General features: G+C 45.3%; 1 protein-coding gene across 4 annotated transcripts in view; it reads left to right on the forward strand.

Annotated features, from left to right (window-relative positions):
• The first annotated feature begins 569 nt into the window (after positions 1-569).
• The window catches only part of LOC131577483 (calpain-13-like), a 48,618-nt gene continuing 30,852 nt past the window's right edge, over positions 570-18,335 (forward strand). For 3 of the 4 annotated variants that reach the window (XM_058835379.1, XM_058835381.1, XM_058835383.1), the window contains exons 1-5: positions 570-595; positions 3,875-3,991; positions 4,913-5,161; positions 15,254-15,323; positions 16,191-16,309. In XM_058835379.1, coding sequence (XP_058691362.1) covers positions 4,925-5,161; positions 15,254-15,323; positions 16,191-16,309 — 426 coding nt within the window. In that variant the 5' untranslated portion in view covers positions 570-595; positions 3,875-3,991; positions 4,913-4,924. The remainder of the gene's footprint in view (positions 596-3,874; positions 3,992-4,912; positions 5,162-15,253; positions 15,324-16,190; positions 16,310-18,335) is intronic. The other variant, XM_058835380.1, reaches the window with a different exon arrangement.

Below are 18,335 nucleotides of genomic sequence, written 5' to 3' on the forward strand. Positions count from 1 at the left end.
AGGTCAGTCCCCTCCTAAATAAAAGGTTAAGTTCTACTTCCTCAGGCAGTCCTGGAGGAAATGAGCTGCCCAAGTGAACTGATGTGGAATTTAAGTAAGAGCCCAGCATAAATGCTAACAGGCATTGGCCTAAAAATATCTGCTGCTTTTACTGCTGCAGAAAGAATGACACGCACCTCCGATAACTTGTCTTGTGGTGAGTCCTGCCAGGCTGTGCCTGGATCCACAATGATTACTGCATTTCCTGGTGGTTTGGGGGGGAGGAAAACAGATGAGAGGTGCAAATAAACCTGTTTTCCCCTAAGAATAACTGCAGCTAGCTGGCCACAGGACGCTGTCCACAAACGTAGGTGGAGAGACAATTCACGGTACATGGCTAATAGAAACGTGTGCATATCTTTATCTATATATGTGTATCTTCATGGTGTGATATCTGTATGAAACTATTACAGCCAAGCCAGATTGGTTGTTGAACTTCAATTTGGTTACGTTTACTCAAGGCGTGGCAAGAGCCTCCCTATAAAGGAGAGCAGGGACAGTGCCAGCCCCTGTGTCTCTGTTGGTGCTGGCTGGAGTTACGCTGGAGGCACTGCAGGTAAAAACCACCCCTTTGCTGCTTTATTTAGCACAAGATGAAGCAGGTGAAATACGAGTTAATAGGGCTGGAAAAGCACCACAGACACATTGAGAGGGATTTGCCTTGGAGAGACAGAATAAATTAAGAGTCCCTATCCTTAATGTTACCTGGAGGGAAAGAAAAGACGAATTTGCCATCCTAGAAAGAGCCTCCTTTGTAAAACGGTAAGTTGTCAGAAGTAATTGGATCAAGTGGGAGCAGAGATTCTAAGATGAGGAGGACGCTATAGTTACTGTAGGCTGCTGTTAAATGAGGTAGAAAAAAGGTATCTGGAACTGTCCTATGCTGTGTATGCAAAACGAGAAGAAAATTGACTTAATAAATAGCCAGAAGGGAGTACTTCACAGGCTGTTTGGAGCAGAAGGTCGTGCAAGATGCCACTGGAAAAGTAATCTCCTGGAGGGTTGCCAGAGTGCCTGGCTTTGGTTTTGATTTTCTGTGGTACTCAAGGCTTTTGCACATGGTGTGTACAAGGAGCTGCTGTCCATCTGGGGTTTGGGATGCCCACATTCTGGTCCCTGCACTGCCTCCTCAGCTTGCTGTCTCTGCAGGAGGCTGCTGACTCTCATTTGTTTTGTCCTCTGAATGCTAGGAGAGATAATACACTCACACTTTCCTTCATTATAAGATAATCCTGAAACTGACTCCCTGAAGTTTTTAAAATGCTTGAAGTATGTGAATGACAGGATCTTAGAGGAAAGAGTGCTGGCGTTACTGTAGCATATATTGAATATTATGGGGAGATGAAATAAATGTAGCTTGATAGTTTGGAATGTTTGAGAGGAATGTTTGAGAGGAAGAAGGGCTGCTGGCTTTTTGACTCTTCTGGTACTCTTTGTTGTGTTTGAGAAAATTAGTTGCTCTTTCTAAAGTATAGAAATTCACCTAAGCCAATATATAATAGAAATGTTTTGAGAAAATCAGTGGAGAAGAGAAGGTTCAGCTATGAAGTACACGTGGTTTCTAATTGCCTATTTCTACTTTCTACTCCATGAAAAATACCAAAGCCATTGAAGGAAATGATGTCTGTACTGTGACATAAATCTTTATGTGAAGTGTAATTAGCTGTCAGTAGCATTTGCCACCATTGAGGACCTGATTATAGTCGTGGCTTGACGTCTTTCCTGAATGAGAGCTGGAGGGAGACAGGACACACCTTCACTGCTGCCTTTTAAGCTGTTCAGTGCAGAGAACGGTGGCTGCTTGGGGTTCCCTCATGGATTTCTGCAGGAGTCATCAACCTTTTTGCCCTGCTGTGCTCAGAGACTCCTCTTTCCTTCCCATCCCTTCCAACGGCATCACTTGATCTCTTTTTATCCTTCTCCACATAGATTTTCCTCTGCTTACCTTCTCTCCCTCCTTCTTTGCTGTTTGTCCCTTCCTCAGGGACAGACAACACGGATGTCCCTCTGCTGAGAAGGAAAAGGAACCAATAAAGAGCAGCAGGTACAAAGTTGGGTGTGATTCCCTTCTCCATTTCAGATAAGTAAGAGTGTTGAAGGAGATAGCAGGATTAAGTAAATGTTTGTTTAGCCCCTCCTGAATGTTTACCCCCTTCTGAGTAATAATTTCTTTCCTTAGTTGAGTGGCAGCCTCTTTGCTTTTCTTTAGAGTTTGACAATATGTCTGAACCAGCTTTTGTGAGCGTTTGAAATCCCTCCCTCTTCTCCTTGCATCTTGTGGCAGGGAGCAGTCCAAGGGAAACAAATCCAGTATCATTCCATTGTAACTCTGTCCCTTGAAAGCCTTTCTGGCTCTTGAGACCAGTAGCAGCAAGAAGCTCCCCAACCAAGCAGGTAATACTCAGATTTAACAACTTTTGTGATCTTTGCTGCTGCTGACAGACCCGTGAGAGCCACGTGGGAGAGCTGTGGCCAGGGTTCAGGATGCTGCTCCAAAAGAAGTGGCCATCCGAGCGTGTTGGAGCAGCCAGGGCACTGCTAGCCAGGTCCTGACCCCATGGGCTGCCTGCAGAGGGGCATGGGTGGGTGTAGAACTCATGTGTCTGTGCTGATGAAGATATTCCTGCAAGGGAATAGTATTTAAGTGTGTTATTTTCCTCAGTCTGGTAGCTAATTTAATCCCGATACGTTAAACAACGTAATTAAACACACACACACACACACGCTAAAAACTCTTGTTCTCTGTCAGAAGAGAGGGAACGCGTGTCAGACCCAGCCTTCAAGCTCTGTTAATTTTAATTTGAGTTTTGGAATTAGTAATCAGTTTTGCTGGAACACTGTTTCAAGAAATAGATCTTAGCATGCACGGAGCCTGGGCACAGTTTCAAATGAGTATTTGTTAAGAAGCCATTCCCTTGTCGTGTTATGGTACATTAAAAGAGATTTATTTCCATTGTATTAAAAAATGCAAACCCAAGGGGAATGCTCTCTCTTCTTGTTGGCCGAGGGTGGTTTTGGATTTTTTTTTTGTGGGGCTTTTAATTAAAACAATGAAATGCAAAAGCACTTATTTGTTTAGGCTGTTGTTACCATGCCAGGAGGCTAAGTGACTTGAAGCACCAAGAAAGGTGATGAGACTGAGTAAAAAGGGTGTAGGGAGGGAAGTGGGGGGCTCACACCTGAAGGTGTCACACCTTCATTGTGGCCAAACTGTGTTTTTGACATGTGGGAAGAATTCACAATAAAAACCTGAGGCTTTGCTCTTACTGGAGCCATCTGCTTTATTTATGCAGTATCAGGGACATCTCAGATCTACAGACAAGTTTGTTTGGTAGAAAAGAGCCCTTTTGTCTACAAAAAAATTGAGCAACAACAACAAAAAAATCAAACAAGCAAACCAAACCAACCAACCAGAAGAACTATGGCATCCGGTTACTGCAAAGTGAAACTAGGTGACTTCAGGCTAGAAAACAGCACAGCAAAATTAATTAACTGTAGATGAGGCTTTCCCAGGGCATGTGGTGGATTTTCCAGTGCTAGTTTATGAGAAGGTACATCTTATGTGGAAGCCAGGAAGTGGGGGCAGGAATCCCTGGATCAAGTGTGGTGGCATCTATAAAGGAAGATGTCAGAAGAGGATCACAGCGGATTCTTCCTTTAAAAGTCTGCTGATAAGGGGCTTCTCTTTTCATAAGGAAAGAGGCAAAAGGGGAAATATATCTCAGGATAGTTAGTATTTCGGTTTTGTGAGGGAAAATGGGAATGAAGAATGTAAACTGCTGTGGACCCTGAATCACATTTTTATCCAGCAACATGTAATTTTTTGTGACAATAGGAGCTGAAGGACCCAGGAGCCAAGGCAGGCTGCACGACCTTCCTGCTACATCTCTGAACCTTGAAACCACAACAGAACCTTTCAGCTGAAGGGAGATCCCCAGGAAGTGCTGCCCAGGTGTCTGTACATCCATGTGGCTCTAGGGAGCACACCTCAAAACTTGTGCTCTGGTTGGACAGAACAAATTGCTTTCTTTAAGCTCCAGTGCCACTAGCCCCTCCAAATGTGCAGCTTTCCATCTTTATTTTGCCCTTCTCCCACTCCTGTCCTCAAAACTCGCACATCTCACAGTCCAGTGTCTCCATGGAAGATGAACTTACCTCCCTTTGGAACAAAAGTAGATCTTTGATGGCAGGAATCCTCCTGTAGTTTTTGACACCTGTAAAGGGACAAAGCCCTCAACAGGAGATGTTGGCCCCTGCATCCATCCCTAGCTGTGCCAGCAGGTGTGTTAACACGTCTGTTCAGTCCAGGGTTTCACTGCATGTATGAAATGTTCATTTTCTTAATTAAAGTGCCCCTTTCTGTTGGACACACTAACAGAGAGGGGTTCAGCCATGCTTTGGACTGGAATGTCATGCAATGACTTCCCAGTTTAAACAGCAACTTGAAATCCTGTGCCCTGGGCACAGCTGTGATACCTGACCAGAAGAGTCCTGTGGGCATTGTCCCTGCTCACACTCACACTCCCACTCCCCTGCAGCTCCTGTTGCCTCCCCTGTGCTCGTTTTTATTGCAGCTGTACCTCAGTGCTCACACAGCAGCTCACTAACAGCTTTGCTCTGTCCTCAGGGAAGACTCCAAATTGAATTTGTAGCACTGACAGCACTGGTTTAAGATAAACCAGTTGGGATTTGACGACTGCTCTTTCCCCATGCATTTCCAGCTAATAAGGATTTTGTCACTGTGGCTGCCCTCAGTTTTGCAAGCTGCTGCTCCCCAGTCCTGCTGGTGGGAGGGGGAGGTGTTGTCCCACACACTCCTGAAGCACCACTGTGCATCGGGAGACTGATGGGAGTCCCTGTCTCCCTCTCACAGGAAAGGGGCACGATGCTCGCCCCCAGCTCCGCTCCGATCCCAGAGCAGGGCTGGCAAACCACAGGAGCAATGGGAAGCCTCCAGAACCTGAAGAAATTTAACAGCCAGGACTTCAAAGAGCTGCGAGCCCTGTGCCTGAGCCAGGGGCTGCTCTTTGAGGATGCCACCTTCCCCGCTCACATCAGCTCCATCGGTCCCAGCCTGCTCCCGGAGGAGAAGCTCTGGCAAATACAATGGAAGAGGCCAACGGTGAGTTCCAGCAGCTGGGGTGTTTTGTGGCACTGCTGCTGAGTGGGAGCACTGATGGCCAGTGGTTGAAGGCCTCCACTCTGGGGTGGGAGGTCTGTGTTGAGCAGGAAAGCAGACATCACGGGGAACACTGGAAGCACACTTGCAAGGAAGGATGCTTGCTGTGGGATGTGTGGAGGGAAGATAACCTCTGCAACATTAATGATTTCATTAGGTACATTTCTGTAGGAAGTTTGCTTCCACCTGTGAATCTAACTAGAGCTGCTGTTCCCACTTTGATCTGCTTCCAGAGGATTTTGTGCAAACCTGAAAAGTTGTTAAATTCTATTGAAGATCTCTGATTTCTGTGATCCAAGTGACTGACTCAGCAATACCTATTTTAAAGTAATTGGGACAAGGCAGGAGATGAAGTACGTTTGTGTGCTGATTCCCAGTTGCAATTTAATAGGCAGTTATCATCTGGCATATGGAAGTTTAGAATGGGAGGTGGAATCACATGCTCAGCTCTTTTATCCTAGGACCTAATTTAGGAAATCTTCCTGTGGTCCAACAGCTCTGCATAGCACTGCTGTGTACCATTTGCTGCTGGTGCAGCTCCTGGATGAGCCACGTGCTGCCCTTTTTCTGGGTTTTGCTGAGCACACCGCTACTGCCTGGGGCCTTTGGCTTCCCTGGGCTGGGACAAACCAGCTCATCTCCCTGGAGGCAATGCCTCAGAGCATAGAGACAGTGACTGTGAGACTGTAAAGAGCCAGCACAAAAACCAGGAAAATATTTATATGGATGGCAGATGCATTAGGGCAGTGAGGGTGTGCTGGACCTTGGCAGAGTGGTGGCCTTGGCACAGCAGCAGCAGCAGAGGATGCAGCCAGTGTGGATGTTGAAACTCAGGGATCCCAGAAGGGAAGCAGAGTAGCCAGGACAGCCTGCAGAGCTGCTAAATGTGGATGCCCACATGGAAAGGCTGGAAACACAGCACATGGATTGGTAGGTGTGTGAGGTGCTGGGTGCAGATATTTGGGTGTCCTCTGTGCAGGTGCCATGAGGAGATCATTCTCTTCTGCAGAAGCTGCTCCTACCACAGGCTGAATGTCTGGGCTTCTCCTTAGGCAGTTTTCCTTCAAAGTGTGTGTCTGGTGAGGGTGCAGCTGGTGCTGTGTTTTTTACACCAGCACACTGCTTATGGGTTCACAGCAGGTGGGAATAATCTCTCTTGAAAGTTGGTTGTATTAGGAAAGTAACTAAAAATGCAAGGGAGAGGAGTTAGTTGCCTCTGTTTCCAGTCTGAGAGAGGAAAAAATAGGATAACTAAGCATTAGACTCACAAAAGACAAACACAGATATTAAAAAGGACTCTCCAGGGGCATTTTAAAGTTGAATAAAGTGGAATAAAATGTTATGATACAGTTGTCTTAAGTACTAACGCCCCTGTGCTTTTGCAGCACAGAAGTGTAGGACTTCAAAAGCATACAAAGTGACTTAGAAACCCAAATACCACTGATTTTGAGGTGCTGTGCTGTGGAATGAACATCTATCCTACTCTAATATCCTGAGAGTTATTTCATGTGCAAAGGGACTGATGAACCTTGCCAAAAGCAGAATCTGCTGCTGCTAGTGCTTGAAGTTTGTCAGGTGAGGCAGGTATTGGAGAATTCCCTTTTATTTTGATGAATCCATGAATACTAAGGTTGTGAGTAAAAGTTTTCGTGCAATTTGTTTCAAAAATTTGCCTATGTCCTTTCCATCCCAGCACTTTCCTTTTGAGGAATTTTTTTACAGCAGTCAACAATTTTCCAGAGTGTTTTTTCAGAAAGGAGCAGGATCAAAATCCTTGGCTTTTGATCTCTCCTTCAGGAGGCTTCAGAGCTCTCCTTCAAAAAATTAAACCATATGCTTATGGCCCAGGGTTCATGATGTGAACATTGAAAAGCCTTTTGTTCTTTTATAGAGGCTAAAACAGCATCACCAGCTGCTCTTCTATGACAAGGGACAAAAGTTGAAATTGCTGACTCAACTGGGTCATCTGGAACAGAAACTCAAGGTTCCAGTGCTGAAGAAGGCCCCAATTTTTAATTTTTTTTCCTCAGTTTATTCAAAATTTTCACCTGTAGATGTCTCCCAGCCATGCAGGCTTCACCTTGCCAGACAAGATGCAAGATAAAGGGCAGTGGCATCAGCTGCCTGAGGAGACCAACTAGAAATTCTCAAACACCACCACAGCAGCCATCATGCTGTGTCATGGTGACATCCAAGTGTGGCCTCACTTTCCTGACAGAATGAAGCAGGGGTAGAAGAAGTTTCTGAATTGCAGTGTTTTCTTTTAGTTTATAGAGCTGCAGATGTTTTGAGTGAGGGGTCAGGAAGCAAATAAAGCTGTGTTTGCATTTCATAAGTCCTGAAAGGCCAATGCTGTGAGCAGTTGCCTCTGGGAGTTGGTCCCCTAGGAGGAAGAGGAGGAGGTAGTGGTGCTCCAAACATGAAGTTTGTCATTTGGACACCTTTCACCCATGCAGAAATGTTTTTACAATCTTTGTTTGTAGGCCACTGCAGTGCTAACTCTAAGGATATGTGATCCCAGGTGTTTAAGCTACCTAAACAACTCAGCCAAGAGATACCTATAATTTCCCCAAGAGAGACTGTTTCCTACCTGAATACATCTCCCAGAGAGTCAGTGCAGTTGTATCCTGCTGACAAATCATGACCAATTTAACCTATATCTGTGTTTTTCTCAGCCTCCACCATTAGCCCCCTCTGACATTGAAATAAATTTGTGTGGAATTGTACCTGTGACTGGCATCTTGGTCCTAAAAATCTCTTAGCCTCCATTTACTGTCATGCAGTATCTGGTTATTTAAGTGGTAGATAGCAATTATAACTGCTGTCTTTGTTCCAGATCCAACTGAGCAGTTGAGCAACATGCTGCTTTTATTTTACCTTGTACGTTGTCAAGAGAGTTGCCAGTTACACTCAGAGTTTGGAGCCTTCATATCTGGGGGTAATGTATAAAGTGGAGAGAAAACAGCTTTATTGCAGACAGTGACAGCAGTGACAGCCAGAAACACCTTTTTGACTTGGAAACTGGTCTTGTTTAGTATGCATGCACCTGAAAAGGGAGGGAGGGTGGATCAGGAACACCAAGACAGCATTTGGCATGTCCCTTTTCCCAGCTCTGCAATAGTTACAGTTTCCCATCAGATGGGGACTGCTTCAGGCTGTGTTTGTGTCCCCAGGCCCTCAATCCATGACCATTGGAATGTGCAACCTGTAACAGGGATTTTGCTGTGGTACTGCAAGCATTACTGGAGGTCAGGCTGAAGGTACCAAATACAGTAGGACCTCACAATTAACTATTCCTTTGGCTCACCAACAGTTTTGAGAAATGGAAAAGAAGTTCTATTTTAGACTGAATAAAGTATTTTCTATAGCTAGGCTTTTCTTAAGATCAATAAAAGGGAAATTCTCCGTGAAGAATTATGTCAGATTTTAAAAACTGACATGCTCTTTTTAATATGTTCAGACCAATTCTTTTTCATTGCTTGCTGATTTTCCTTCACACAAGCTATTGATTGGAACTGAGGAAGCCATGAAATGATTAACTGCTGTGGAATATGCATTTTTATTCAATTAATGTTTAGGATAAAGATTTCTCTCTGTTCTGATCATAGTGCATAATACTGTGCAGATGCAAAAAGAGATTGAAGGAGGATGGTCCAGACGATCTGAATTGTGGTGATGCTAAATGTGGAATGCTTTACTTCTGCTAACATTGGTTATATTTTCAGATATGATATGTGTGAGGGGAGAGAGATTACCACCTGTGCAGCAGTGCCTTGGCCCTGCACTGGGGATAGCACTGTGCTCAGTATGGTGCCCACTGTAAATGTGAAGGATAGTCCGTGATCTTCAGTGATCTTTATGCTTTAAAAGAAGGCTAAAATGGGCACAGGGTGAAGTTGCTGAAGGCTTTTCTGAAGGATCTTCAAGGTTGCAGACTGCTGCTCCTGCCCTGCTCTTGGGGACCCTGTAGCTCCCTTATGGAATGAGGGGATGCTGGCAATAAGAAGATCTGTCCTTTGCTTAGCATGGACAGTTACATGTGGGGGCAGCTGGAAGAAAAGCTGCAATGTGGCCAGTGGAAGTTTGAGGATCAGCACGGGAGGAATCCCTGAGTGCCTCTAATGTGACTTGTGGGGATGTGCATGGTGACAGGACTGTCTGAAAGAGCTGACATGGGCTCTGTCTGCACCATCGGTCTCTTCAGAGCATCAGGGCACGGACTCCTCGGGTGTTGTCCCAGGTGTCTGGGGTCAGCTGATGACAAAGGTGGTGTTCAAAAGAATTCCTTGGATGGAAGGTGCAGGAAGAAGCAGTGTGAACTCAGGCAAGGAATACACCTTGTTGTGATACCAGAGCCCTGTGCTACTGCACTCAGCACCTAAAAATCATAATTTAAATTTAACACATTAAACAATTATTTAGAAATTTAACACAGAAAATGTTAAACAGAGAAAATTAAACACATTGAGCCAATGTCTGTTAGCTGGGAAAAGTGTTCCATCATTTGAATCACTCACTTTGTAAAAGGGCTTGCTCATGTTTTTAATTCCCTTCCTCTGTCCCTTCCCAAGGAAAACTTAACCACCTTTCAGGAGCAGAATATCTATTTTTATCCTCCATAACTTTTGGTGATTATTTATTCCTTTGCCTATTATTTATTTCCCAGAAATTTACAAGAATTAGCATCAGCATTAAGGAATTTTGAATCCAGCAACTAACTTTAAAAAATGGACCCTTTAAATATTATTTTGAAGTTAGCATCTTTCTAGACAGATAAGCTGAGCTGGATTTCCTACTGCCTTAGCCTTGGCCTGTCTGTAGCTGGAGGGGACAAAACCCCAGATTTCATTCAGGCAAGAATTCAGACAGCAATTTGAAGTTAACCCAAAATCTTGTCTCTAATAGAAGAGGAGAAAAAGGAAGAAAAACCTACAAAAAGCAAACAGGAGAGGAAAAAGAAATGCAGGTTGTCACACGAGCTGCTTTAATGAAGCAAGTTATGGGAGATGTGTGGCAGCAAGGGATAGTGATGTCCTGCAGGTCTGTCACTCCAGGGCCAGTCCCTGGCATGAGCCAAAGCTGCTCACCAGCTGTTTGTGGTGGAGTTTGCAGCTCCAGTCTTCTCCAGGGGCCAGGAGGCTCTTGGATCCTGTTCAGTGTTTCTCCGTGATGAAAATCAAAATCAATTCGCCCTGTTCTGTCTGAGTGTGCGTGTGCAATCAGTGTAATTGAAGGGGAGCAGCATCCCCAGGCTGCCATTGTCTCAGCCCTTGCCTACTCAGCTGATTGCACCTGACCTCGACTCAGAGTTCATCCCTGTGGGCTGGGGAAGCTGCAGTGCATCACCAGCCATCACATCTGTCCTTCTGGAAGATGGAAAATGTTTATTTGCATAGCATTTCCTGACTCCACTGGATAGAGCTGATTGTGAGGGGGAATTTGTGCATCCTAGATGGATTGGAAAGCAGCGCTGCTGTGATGGTCTGTTGACTGCCCTGCTTCCCTGTTTCTCAGGCTGGGGGGTCTCAGGCAGGATTATATGGCTGTGTTGGCTGGAGGGTAGCTGCTAACACCGTGGCACTTTCAGCTTTTACTGTATGATCCCAGGGAGAGGTTCCAAGACCTCTAAGGAAACTGCCTCTCAAAGGCTCCAGGTACACAGGGCTGCTTCCCTTGTTCACCTCCTTTGTCTTTGCCTTCTTTGTTTTAGTAATGAGCCACACAAAGCAAACGGGTTTCAGGTAAAATCTGAGCTAGTTTCTGGTTTTGTCTGGTTGTTGACATCAGTCCAGCCTCCAGCAGGACTTAGCTTTCATATTTGTGGGCTCCACACCTGTGTGAACTCATTCTTCCAATGCAAAACAGAGCTGGAGCAGAAGATGGCTTTAATAAGCAACTAGTGCATTTGTATTGAAATCAGGCAATTAAGAATTGAGCTATTCTGCTGTAAAGCAAGGAATTGAGTTCTGTCAGTGCAAGCAAACCCCTTGAGAGTAGTCTGATTTTTCCTATTAATTTTGGCTTGCTCAGTTATCCTCTCCCTCTCTGATCTCTCGGAGACAAGTCATTGCATGTCAGACCTTTGGTGTGGCCCAGCACAGCTTGTATTGTGTGAGTTGGAAAAGACCTTTAAAATCATAGAGTCCAGCCATTAACCCAGCACTGCCAAGCCACTATGTCCCCCAGTTCCACGTCTACGTGTCTTTTAAATACCTCCATGGAGGTGACTCTACCACCTCTGTGGGCAGCCTGTTCCAATGCTTGGCCACCTTTTCAGTGAATGAATTTTTCCTAATATCCAAGATAAACCTGCCCTGGCACAACCTGAAGCCATCTCCTCTTCTGCAGCTTATTACCTGGGAGCAGAGACTCTGTAGCTCCTGGCTACCACCCCCTTTTTAGACAGATGTAGAGAGTCACCCCTCTGAGCCTCCTTTTCTTCAGGCTAAAAAACCCCAGCTCACTCATCCACTTCTCACAAGACCCTCCACTAACTTTTCCCTTTGTTCTGCCCTCCCTTGTTATTCCAACTGTCTTATTTCCTGAGGTTATGGGATGTATGACAGTGGTGTGAGTGACCCCTCCTCAGCACACTGCTGGGTAGGGCCTTCAGCCCAGGGAACTGTAGTACCATGTTTATTTCTTAATCCACAGCAACACTATTACAGGCACAGCAGTGCAGCTGAATTAACATTTGTCCAGCTGAGAACAGTTTGGCTCTCAATAAATAGAAGCCTTTTTATTTGTCATAACTTTGTGTGTGTGTTGAGCAGGGAGCACCATGACTCACGATGGCAGGATCATCTGTAAGGGTGGCAGAGCTGCAGCAGTGGGGAGCAACACAAGTGTAGCTGAAGGGAAGGATGAGGACCTGTAGCAGGACCAGAAACAGGGCTGGGATTTTATTTTAGGGTTAAGGTGAAATGACCAGGCGGTGGTTCTGCAAACAGTCAGCTCCAGCCTCTTAACCCTCAGTGGCCTTGTTCCTGCACTAAGGATCATGCTGGGCCAGTGGGAAAATGTGTGGGAAAGTGGCCAGCGCCCAACCAGAGCAGCCTGCAGCCAGACTGGCTTACACTGCCCAGGAAATCCCACCTCAGGCTTCCAATTTTTCACAGAACTGTTTGACTGTGTCCTTTGCATGTCTGCACATGATCTACATCTACACTACTCACCTCCAGCTCCTTCTGGGGACTTGTTCTTCCCTAAAAGTTTCAAGCAATTATAAAAAGAGATTTAGAGACAAATGCATGTATAGGACACTTTCCTTCCACCTCTCAGATTAATTCTCTGTCTTGCTCTTTAGATGAACAGCACTTCTGTGGTAAGACCATGCTCTAGAGGATGGACCGGTTTGAACTTGAACTCTTTTCTCTTGAATACATAATGAAGCCTTCAGTGGGCCAGGGAAAGCGAGTGGTGAGAGCTTTGTCCTGTGGGATGAGTTCAGGCAGAGTGCTTGACTTGTAGCCCATATGGTTGCCTTCACTGCTGGGCTCATAGATTCTCTGAGAAGAGACCACATATGCCTCCCTGAGCTCCCTCTTCTTTCCCCCTCCAGCTAAAACTGAAAAGTCTCGGTGAAAATGCCACAGAACCTCATTATTTCTCAGTGAAACAGGGCACTGCTTCTGGACAAGACTTAGAGCTAAAGCTGTGGTTTCTCTCTTTGTCATGCAATTCGAGCAGTAGGAAATAGTGAGGCTTGCACATTTTGTGTAGCAGTAACTACGTGTTTAGCTGTGCTTTGCAATAATGGACAATATGGTGTTTTATGACTGCTGTATTCTTGCCTTTGAAGGAAGAGGAGCTAATTGGAGACTTCCTTTTCTCCTGGTTGAAAAGGTCCAGATTTCCAGAGCACTGCACCCATCACAACTGGGTTCTCTCCCTGCTCTGTCAGAAGCCCTCTGTGGGTTCAGACAGCTGCTGAGCAGTCCCTTCCCCTGGCTAGTGGAAACAACACACTCTGTACTGTGTCTCAGTTACTGTCCTGGAATCAGTGGGGAGTGCAAACTCCTGGAAGCAGCTCTCCATGTGCTGTGGGTGGTGGGGAACACAGCCCTGGAGTGTTCCCTCTGACAGCCACAGAGATGTCTGTGTGCACAGTTGAGGCGTGCTGGCTGGGGCTGACTTCAGATTATGTCTTTTCTGGTTTTAGACTAAGTTGCCAGTTTGTCTCAGCAAGGAACCTGCTTAATGACTCAGCTCATCCCTGTTTGCTCACTGGGGAGTCAAAAAGCTTGGTGGGCAATAGAATATTTGGTGAGGCGTCTAATGGGCTGAATTTTCAGCCAGTTCCCACAACAGGCTAGCAGGATCCACAGTGCACTTATGAGCTTTAGCATCCTGGCACATCGGCCTTTTCCTTGGGGATCCCATAAAGACACAGCTGCCTTCCCATTTGTTTCAGGCTCGTGCTTCTGGATGGTGCTTACCCCTGTGGCAGCTATGCACTGTAGCCCAGCCACCCTGCTTCTGGCAACTCAGACTTCAAAACCCTCAGAAATGATGAGTGAAACAAAAATACCCATTCCTTTATGCTGTTGGTTTTTTGGGATGACTACTAGCAAGTCAGACACACAGACAAGGACGGGCAAGTTCAAAGCCTTGCCATGCAGTTTAATCTTTCCTGCCTGTGGAAAGTTTTGAGTTCACCCAGGTGAGGGGCACAAACTGCTATGGGAAATGGAGGGAGGGAGAGGATAAAGCTGGGATGGATAAAGATAAAGATAAGATGATAAAGACCAGAAGGGAGAAGGGCTCAGTGCTGCTTCTTCCTTATACAGTGAGCAACCACTGCTGCTGGTGGCCACATGTCTTAGGCCTGCTCCCATGCCATGGGTAAATCTCTTGCTGGAAATCCCCAGAGTCCTGGTGGGGATGGCTGTAGGAAAGCATTTCTCAAGGAATTTTCCTGCCAAAGCTGCTTTCCCCACATCAGCAGCACCGTGGGAGCATGATCTGCCCACCAGCCTGGAGCAGTGACATTGCATTGCATCTTTTCCTGACAGGGAAACTTTTTAGAGGAGTTTGATCACTGTGAAGCCATTTCAGAAAGCTGACAGCATTTGCTAATGCTGAGCTCACGCAGCCGTGCAAGTCATGAGTCACATTGTAAGCTGGTCGCATTTTTGTGCACCATGTCGGATCATCTGGGGAGAAGAAATGCCAGGGCCTGTTCAGGGAAGGGCTGCTGTATTATTTTTCTTACCAGGACTTTTTTTTCCTCCTTTTATCTCTTTGTTTTCTTACCTTTGTGATGACTTGCCTATTTCAGGCTGATTGCTCTTTCAAAACAGAGCCTTAGATGATGGAGAGTGCCAAGGGTTACTGATGGGGGATGCTGAGGCCATTCCTTCCTGAGCGCTCAGGTATCCCAGGCCAATAGCAGACACAGCTGGGAAAATGGTTCACATTTCTGTGTGCAAAGCCAAGCTCTGAAGTGCTTCCCCCTTCACTGCCCAAGCAAGACTCTCAAGGAAAATTCTCCCTGAATCAAAAATGTCAGCCAGGCCTATGGGATTTTGCAGACAGAGATTAAGCTCTCTTTCTATATCTTCCTCACCAGAGTGAAGAAAAGCAGCCCAGGATGACCTGTATTAGACCTGAATGGAAACACAAAAGGCTCAGAGTGTAAAATGCTCCCAGACCCACTGCTGAGCTGAAGTACAGACTCTGTTCCACTTTGCTTGGAGACCTGTTTCTCTGCCCTGCTGTGCCCCAGGAAACTGCATGATTTTACTGCCAAGCTCAGAGCTCTCTCTGAAAGATGTCAGTAGCATTAGAGAAACCCAAATGAAAACTCAGGGAGCACGACCCCCAAGTCCCCAACCCTAGGAATATCTGAGCAGATTAAAGAAAAGATGACTGAGTATCTCCTCTGATTTTGATGGTGGCAGGCAGCAAAACACCAGAGCTCAAGAAAAGCAGTTTTCAGATGTGAAAAAGATAAGCAAGGTCTTCAAGGGGCAAAACCACACTGCTGGCAAAAACTGGGTACTCACACTGTTCTTTGCATTTTCTTTCCTCCAGGAACTTCAGAGAAATCCTCATTTGATCATGGATGGAGTTAGCAGATTTGATATCATGCAAGGAGAAATAGGTAAGGTGATATTCTTGATTTGGAAGAGATCTGCACAGAGTAATAATCTGTGAGTGCTTTGCCACATTCCAAGTGCTCATTGGGAAGATGTGGACCATGGTAGCTGCAGTAAACAATCAGTGCAGGTCAATCTAGACTGGCACAAGTCCACACACAACTTATTGCAGATATTTAACAGGATTCCCAAATGCAGCAGCTCAAATCTTTGTTACTTTGGTCTGGCATCTGCCTTCTGTCTGTGTAAGGCCAAGTTTAGAAATGGAGATCCAGCAGAGATGAGGCAGAGGCTTCAAGTACAAGGGTCAAACACAGCTAAGTGTAAGCAGGAACAGCTCCAATAGGTATAGGACTGAATTTTTCTTTCCATCCTAATGTATTCATTCGACTGTCAGTGTTTTCTTTCCTGTAGAACTTTCTGTTCAACTCCTCTGATACTTACCCAGTATCAGAGTATGTATCTGCACCCTGTGTTGGTTCCATCTTGAACTCCTGGACCATGTTTGTCTTTGGAGCCAGCTCTGCTCCCACGTAGGAAGAAATTCCTTCCCATTTCCCACTTCACTGGGAAGTTTGAAGGTTTCCTAAAGAGTGCTCTGGACAGCAAGTCTCAACATGACTGCAAAAGATAGGAGCAGCCTGAAAGTAGAAAAGGATGGCTGGGTGGCAGCAGGGTTCCCAGTGCACATTGCTGGTGAATCCTGGGTAGTGCTTCAGCATTTTGGAGGGGGAAAAGGAGACAGAAGAATGTTGATTGCTTTTAGCAAAGTGGTTCTTAGATGTTGCAGCCCATTCTCTTTCTAAAGAGTCAGCTGTGATCCAGAACAGCAAGTAACTGACTGAATGCGCTGGATTCTTCCCTCCCCTGAGGTGACTGCTGGATGCTGGCTGCTCTGGGCTCCCTGACACTGAGAAAACAATTTTTGGAAAATGTTTTACCAAAGGACCAAGGATTCCAGGATGATTATGCTGGGATTTTTCATTTCCGGGTACGTATTCTCTGTGGTATTGGTACCACTTGAGCTTGGCTGGTTGGACTGCAAAGAGGTCCAGGCTGCAGCCCCACATCTCAACATCCTTGAATGCTTTGGTTCTTCAGTGCTGACTCCCAATTTGGAACTTCGCAGAAAATCTTGCATTTTTTAATGATTCCTTGTGTTCCAGGTGGTGCAATTGCAATTCAGGGATTTTGATGCCCTCTTCTGAAAGTTATGACTGCAAAGGCAGCTCTACCAGCTGTTCAGATCTATTTGTGTACATATATGTTTTAGATGGCATTCTGGTGGCTGCTTTGATTTGGGCAGCCTGTTATGTCTGTCATCTCACCTGCACTATCTATTTGGGCTCATTTTCTGTTTCCCCACTTCACCTTGCCCTTTTAGCTCATTGAAATGGCTGGAAATTACAAATCCTCAGAGGCAGATCAGAGGAACAGGCTTTTGATATTTTGAAAAGAGATTTGTTTCAGAGAGAGGAGCAAGGCTTTTTAGTAAATCTCACTTTCTACCAACTCCTAAAATTGTCTGAATCTCCCAGGAGGGTGACTCGGGTAGCAACTGGCAGGCTCTGCTTGCTTGTATCTGAGTCAAACAAATATCTGGTGGGATTAGAAGAGCTTGCAGCACCATTAAACTCCAGAAGCTAAACTGGATGTGGAGAAAATCAGGATAAACTCAGCCATTCCTCATCCCCCCTTATTTCACAGATCTCTTTTGTTTTATGCAGTTCAGCACCAAACAGAACTCTGGCAGTGAAACTTCTTTGACCTCCTAGGCTCTTGTGGAGCAGCACCAGGAGGATTATCTTGTGGACAGTCTGAATTTTGTTCTGTTCCTTTGCTCCTTAGAATACCAGATGTTTCTATCTTGGCCCATTTCCAGCATACAGTGCCACACTATATGAGATAATGCAGCTGAAGGGACACCAGTCTGCTTAAAACACATTAAAAGAGGATGCAAGCTGGATTGTCTTTCATGGAAGCTTTGAAAAGATTAGTTAGGCACAATCCTTAAATCTTAAGCAGTATAAATACCTTACAGTATTTGAAAATGTTTTCCCTGTCATCTCATCTGCAAATCAATGCAACTGTTTCTGGCTTTCCTTGAGCAATAAACCCCTGAGAAAGCTCCTCTGAATGGAAATGCTTCTCTGCAATGCCTTTCAATTATTCTATCAAAGATATTTTACTGCCATCCACAGGCTAAGCCACCAGTGCTCAGTTCAGTGGAGAATCGCAAACAAGGCATATCGTATGCTAATATAAAAATTTAACTTATAACTTTTTTCCCCACCATTTTGGAACTGGAACATGTTGCCTCTCAGGAACACAAGGGGCTGCTCCAGTGCTCCTGTACAGCATGAGCTGTTCAGCTGCAAGAGTCAAGGGTGTTAAGCACTTCATCAGCTGTAGTAAAGATGAGCAATGCTTTTATCTAGGAAATAATTACAGTGATGGTATTTCCCCAGGGATTAAGTTAGTCCCATGTTTGTACAGGAATCCCTTTCTCTGCCACAGAAACTGTGGTGCCTATGAGGCAGTGTGTCACTCATTGTGACAGTGAGGAGCAGCACCTCGACTTGGGAAAATAAAACAAAAGTATTCTCTGGGGGACTGCAGGGGGTTATTGCACAGTCCATCAACTCACAACTGGAGGGATCTGCCCTGAGTGCTAATGTCCCTGCTCTCAGAAAGAAACGAATGAAATCTTTAAAGACCATAAATGGTCAAGACCTCAGTTTCAGGAAACATCTAAAAAGTGCTTTTTAACACCATGCAAAAGGCTGGTGATAGTTGGTTGACATGCAATTTTCTCTTTACTTGATTCCAGAACTGAATTTTTCCAAGATCCCTGTCCAGGAAGGGAAAAAGGAGGCAAAATAACCACACAGTATTCTCCTTTTGACCATCAGGACCTTAGATATCTTGTTGTGACCTTGGGACTATCCATTTTTTTTTCCTTCTCTTAAGCCCAGGAAAATAAACTCCTGGTTTAAAAGGCTTATTATAAACCTGAA

This window comes from Poecile atricapillus, chromosome 3 (assembly GCF_030490865.1).
Source record: "Poecile atricapillus isolate bPoeAtr1 chromosome 3, bPoeAtr1.hap1, whole genome shotgun sequence".
Taxonomy (NCBI): Eukaryota; Metazoa; Chordata; class Aves; order Passeriformes; family Paridae; genus Poecile; species Poecile atricapillus.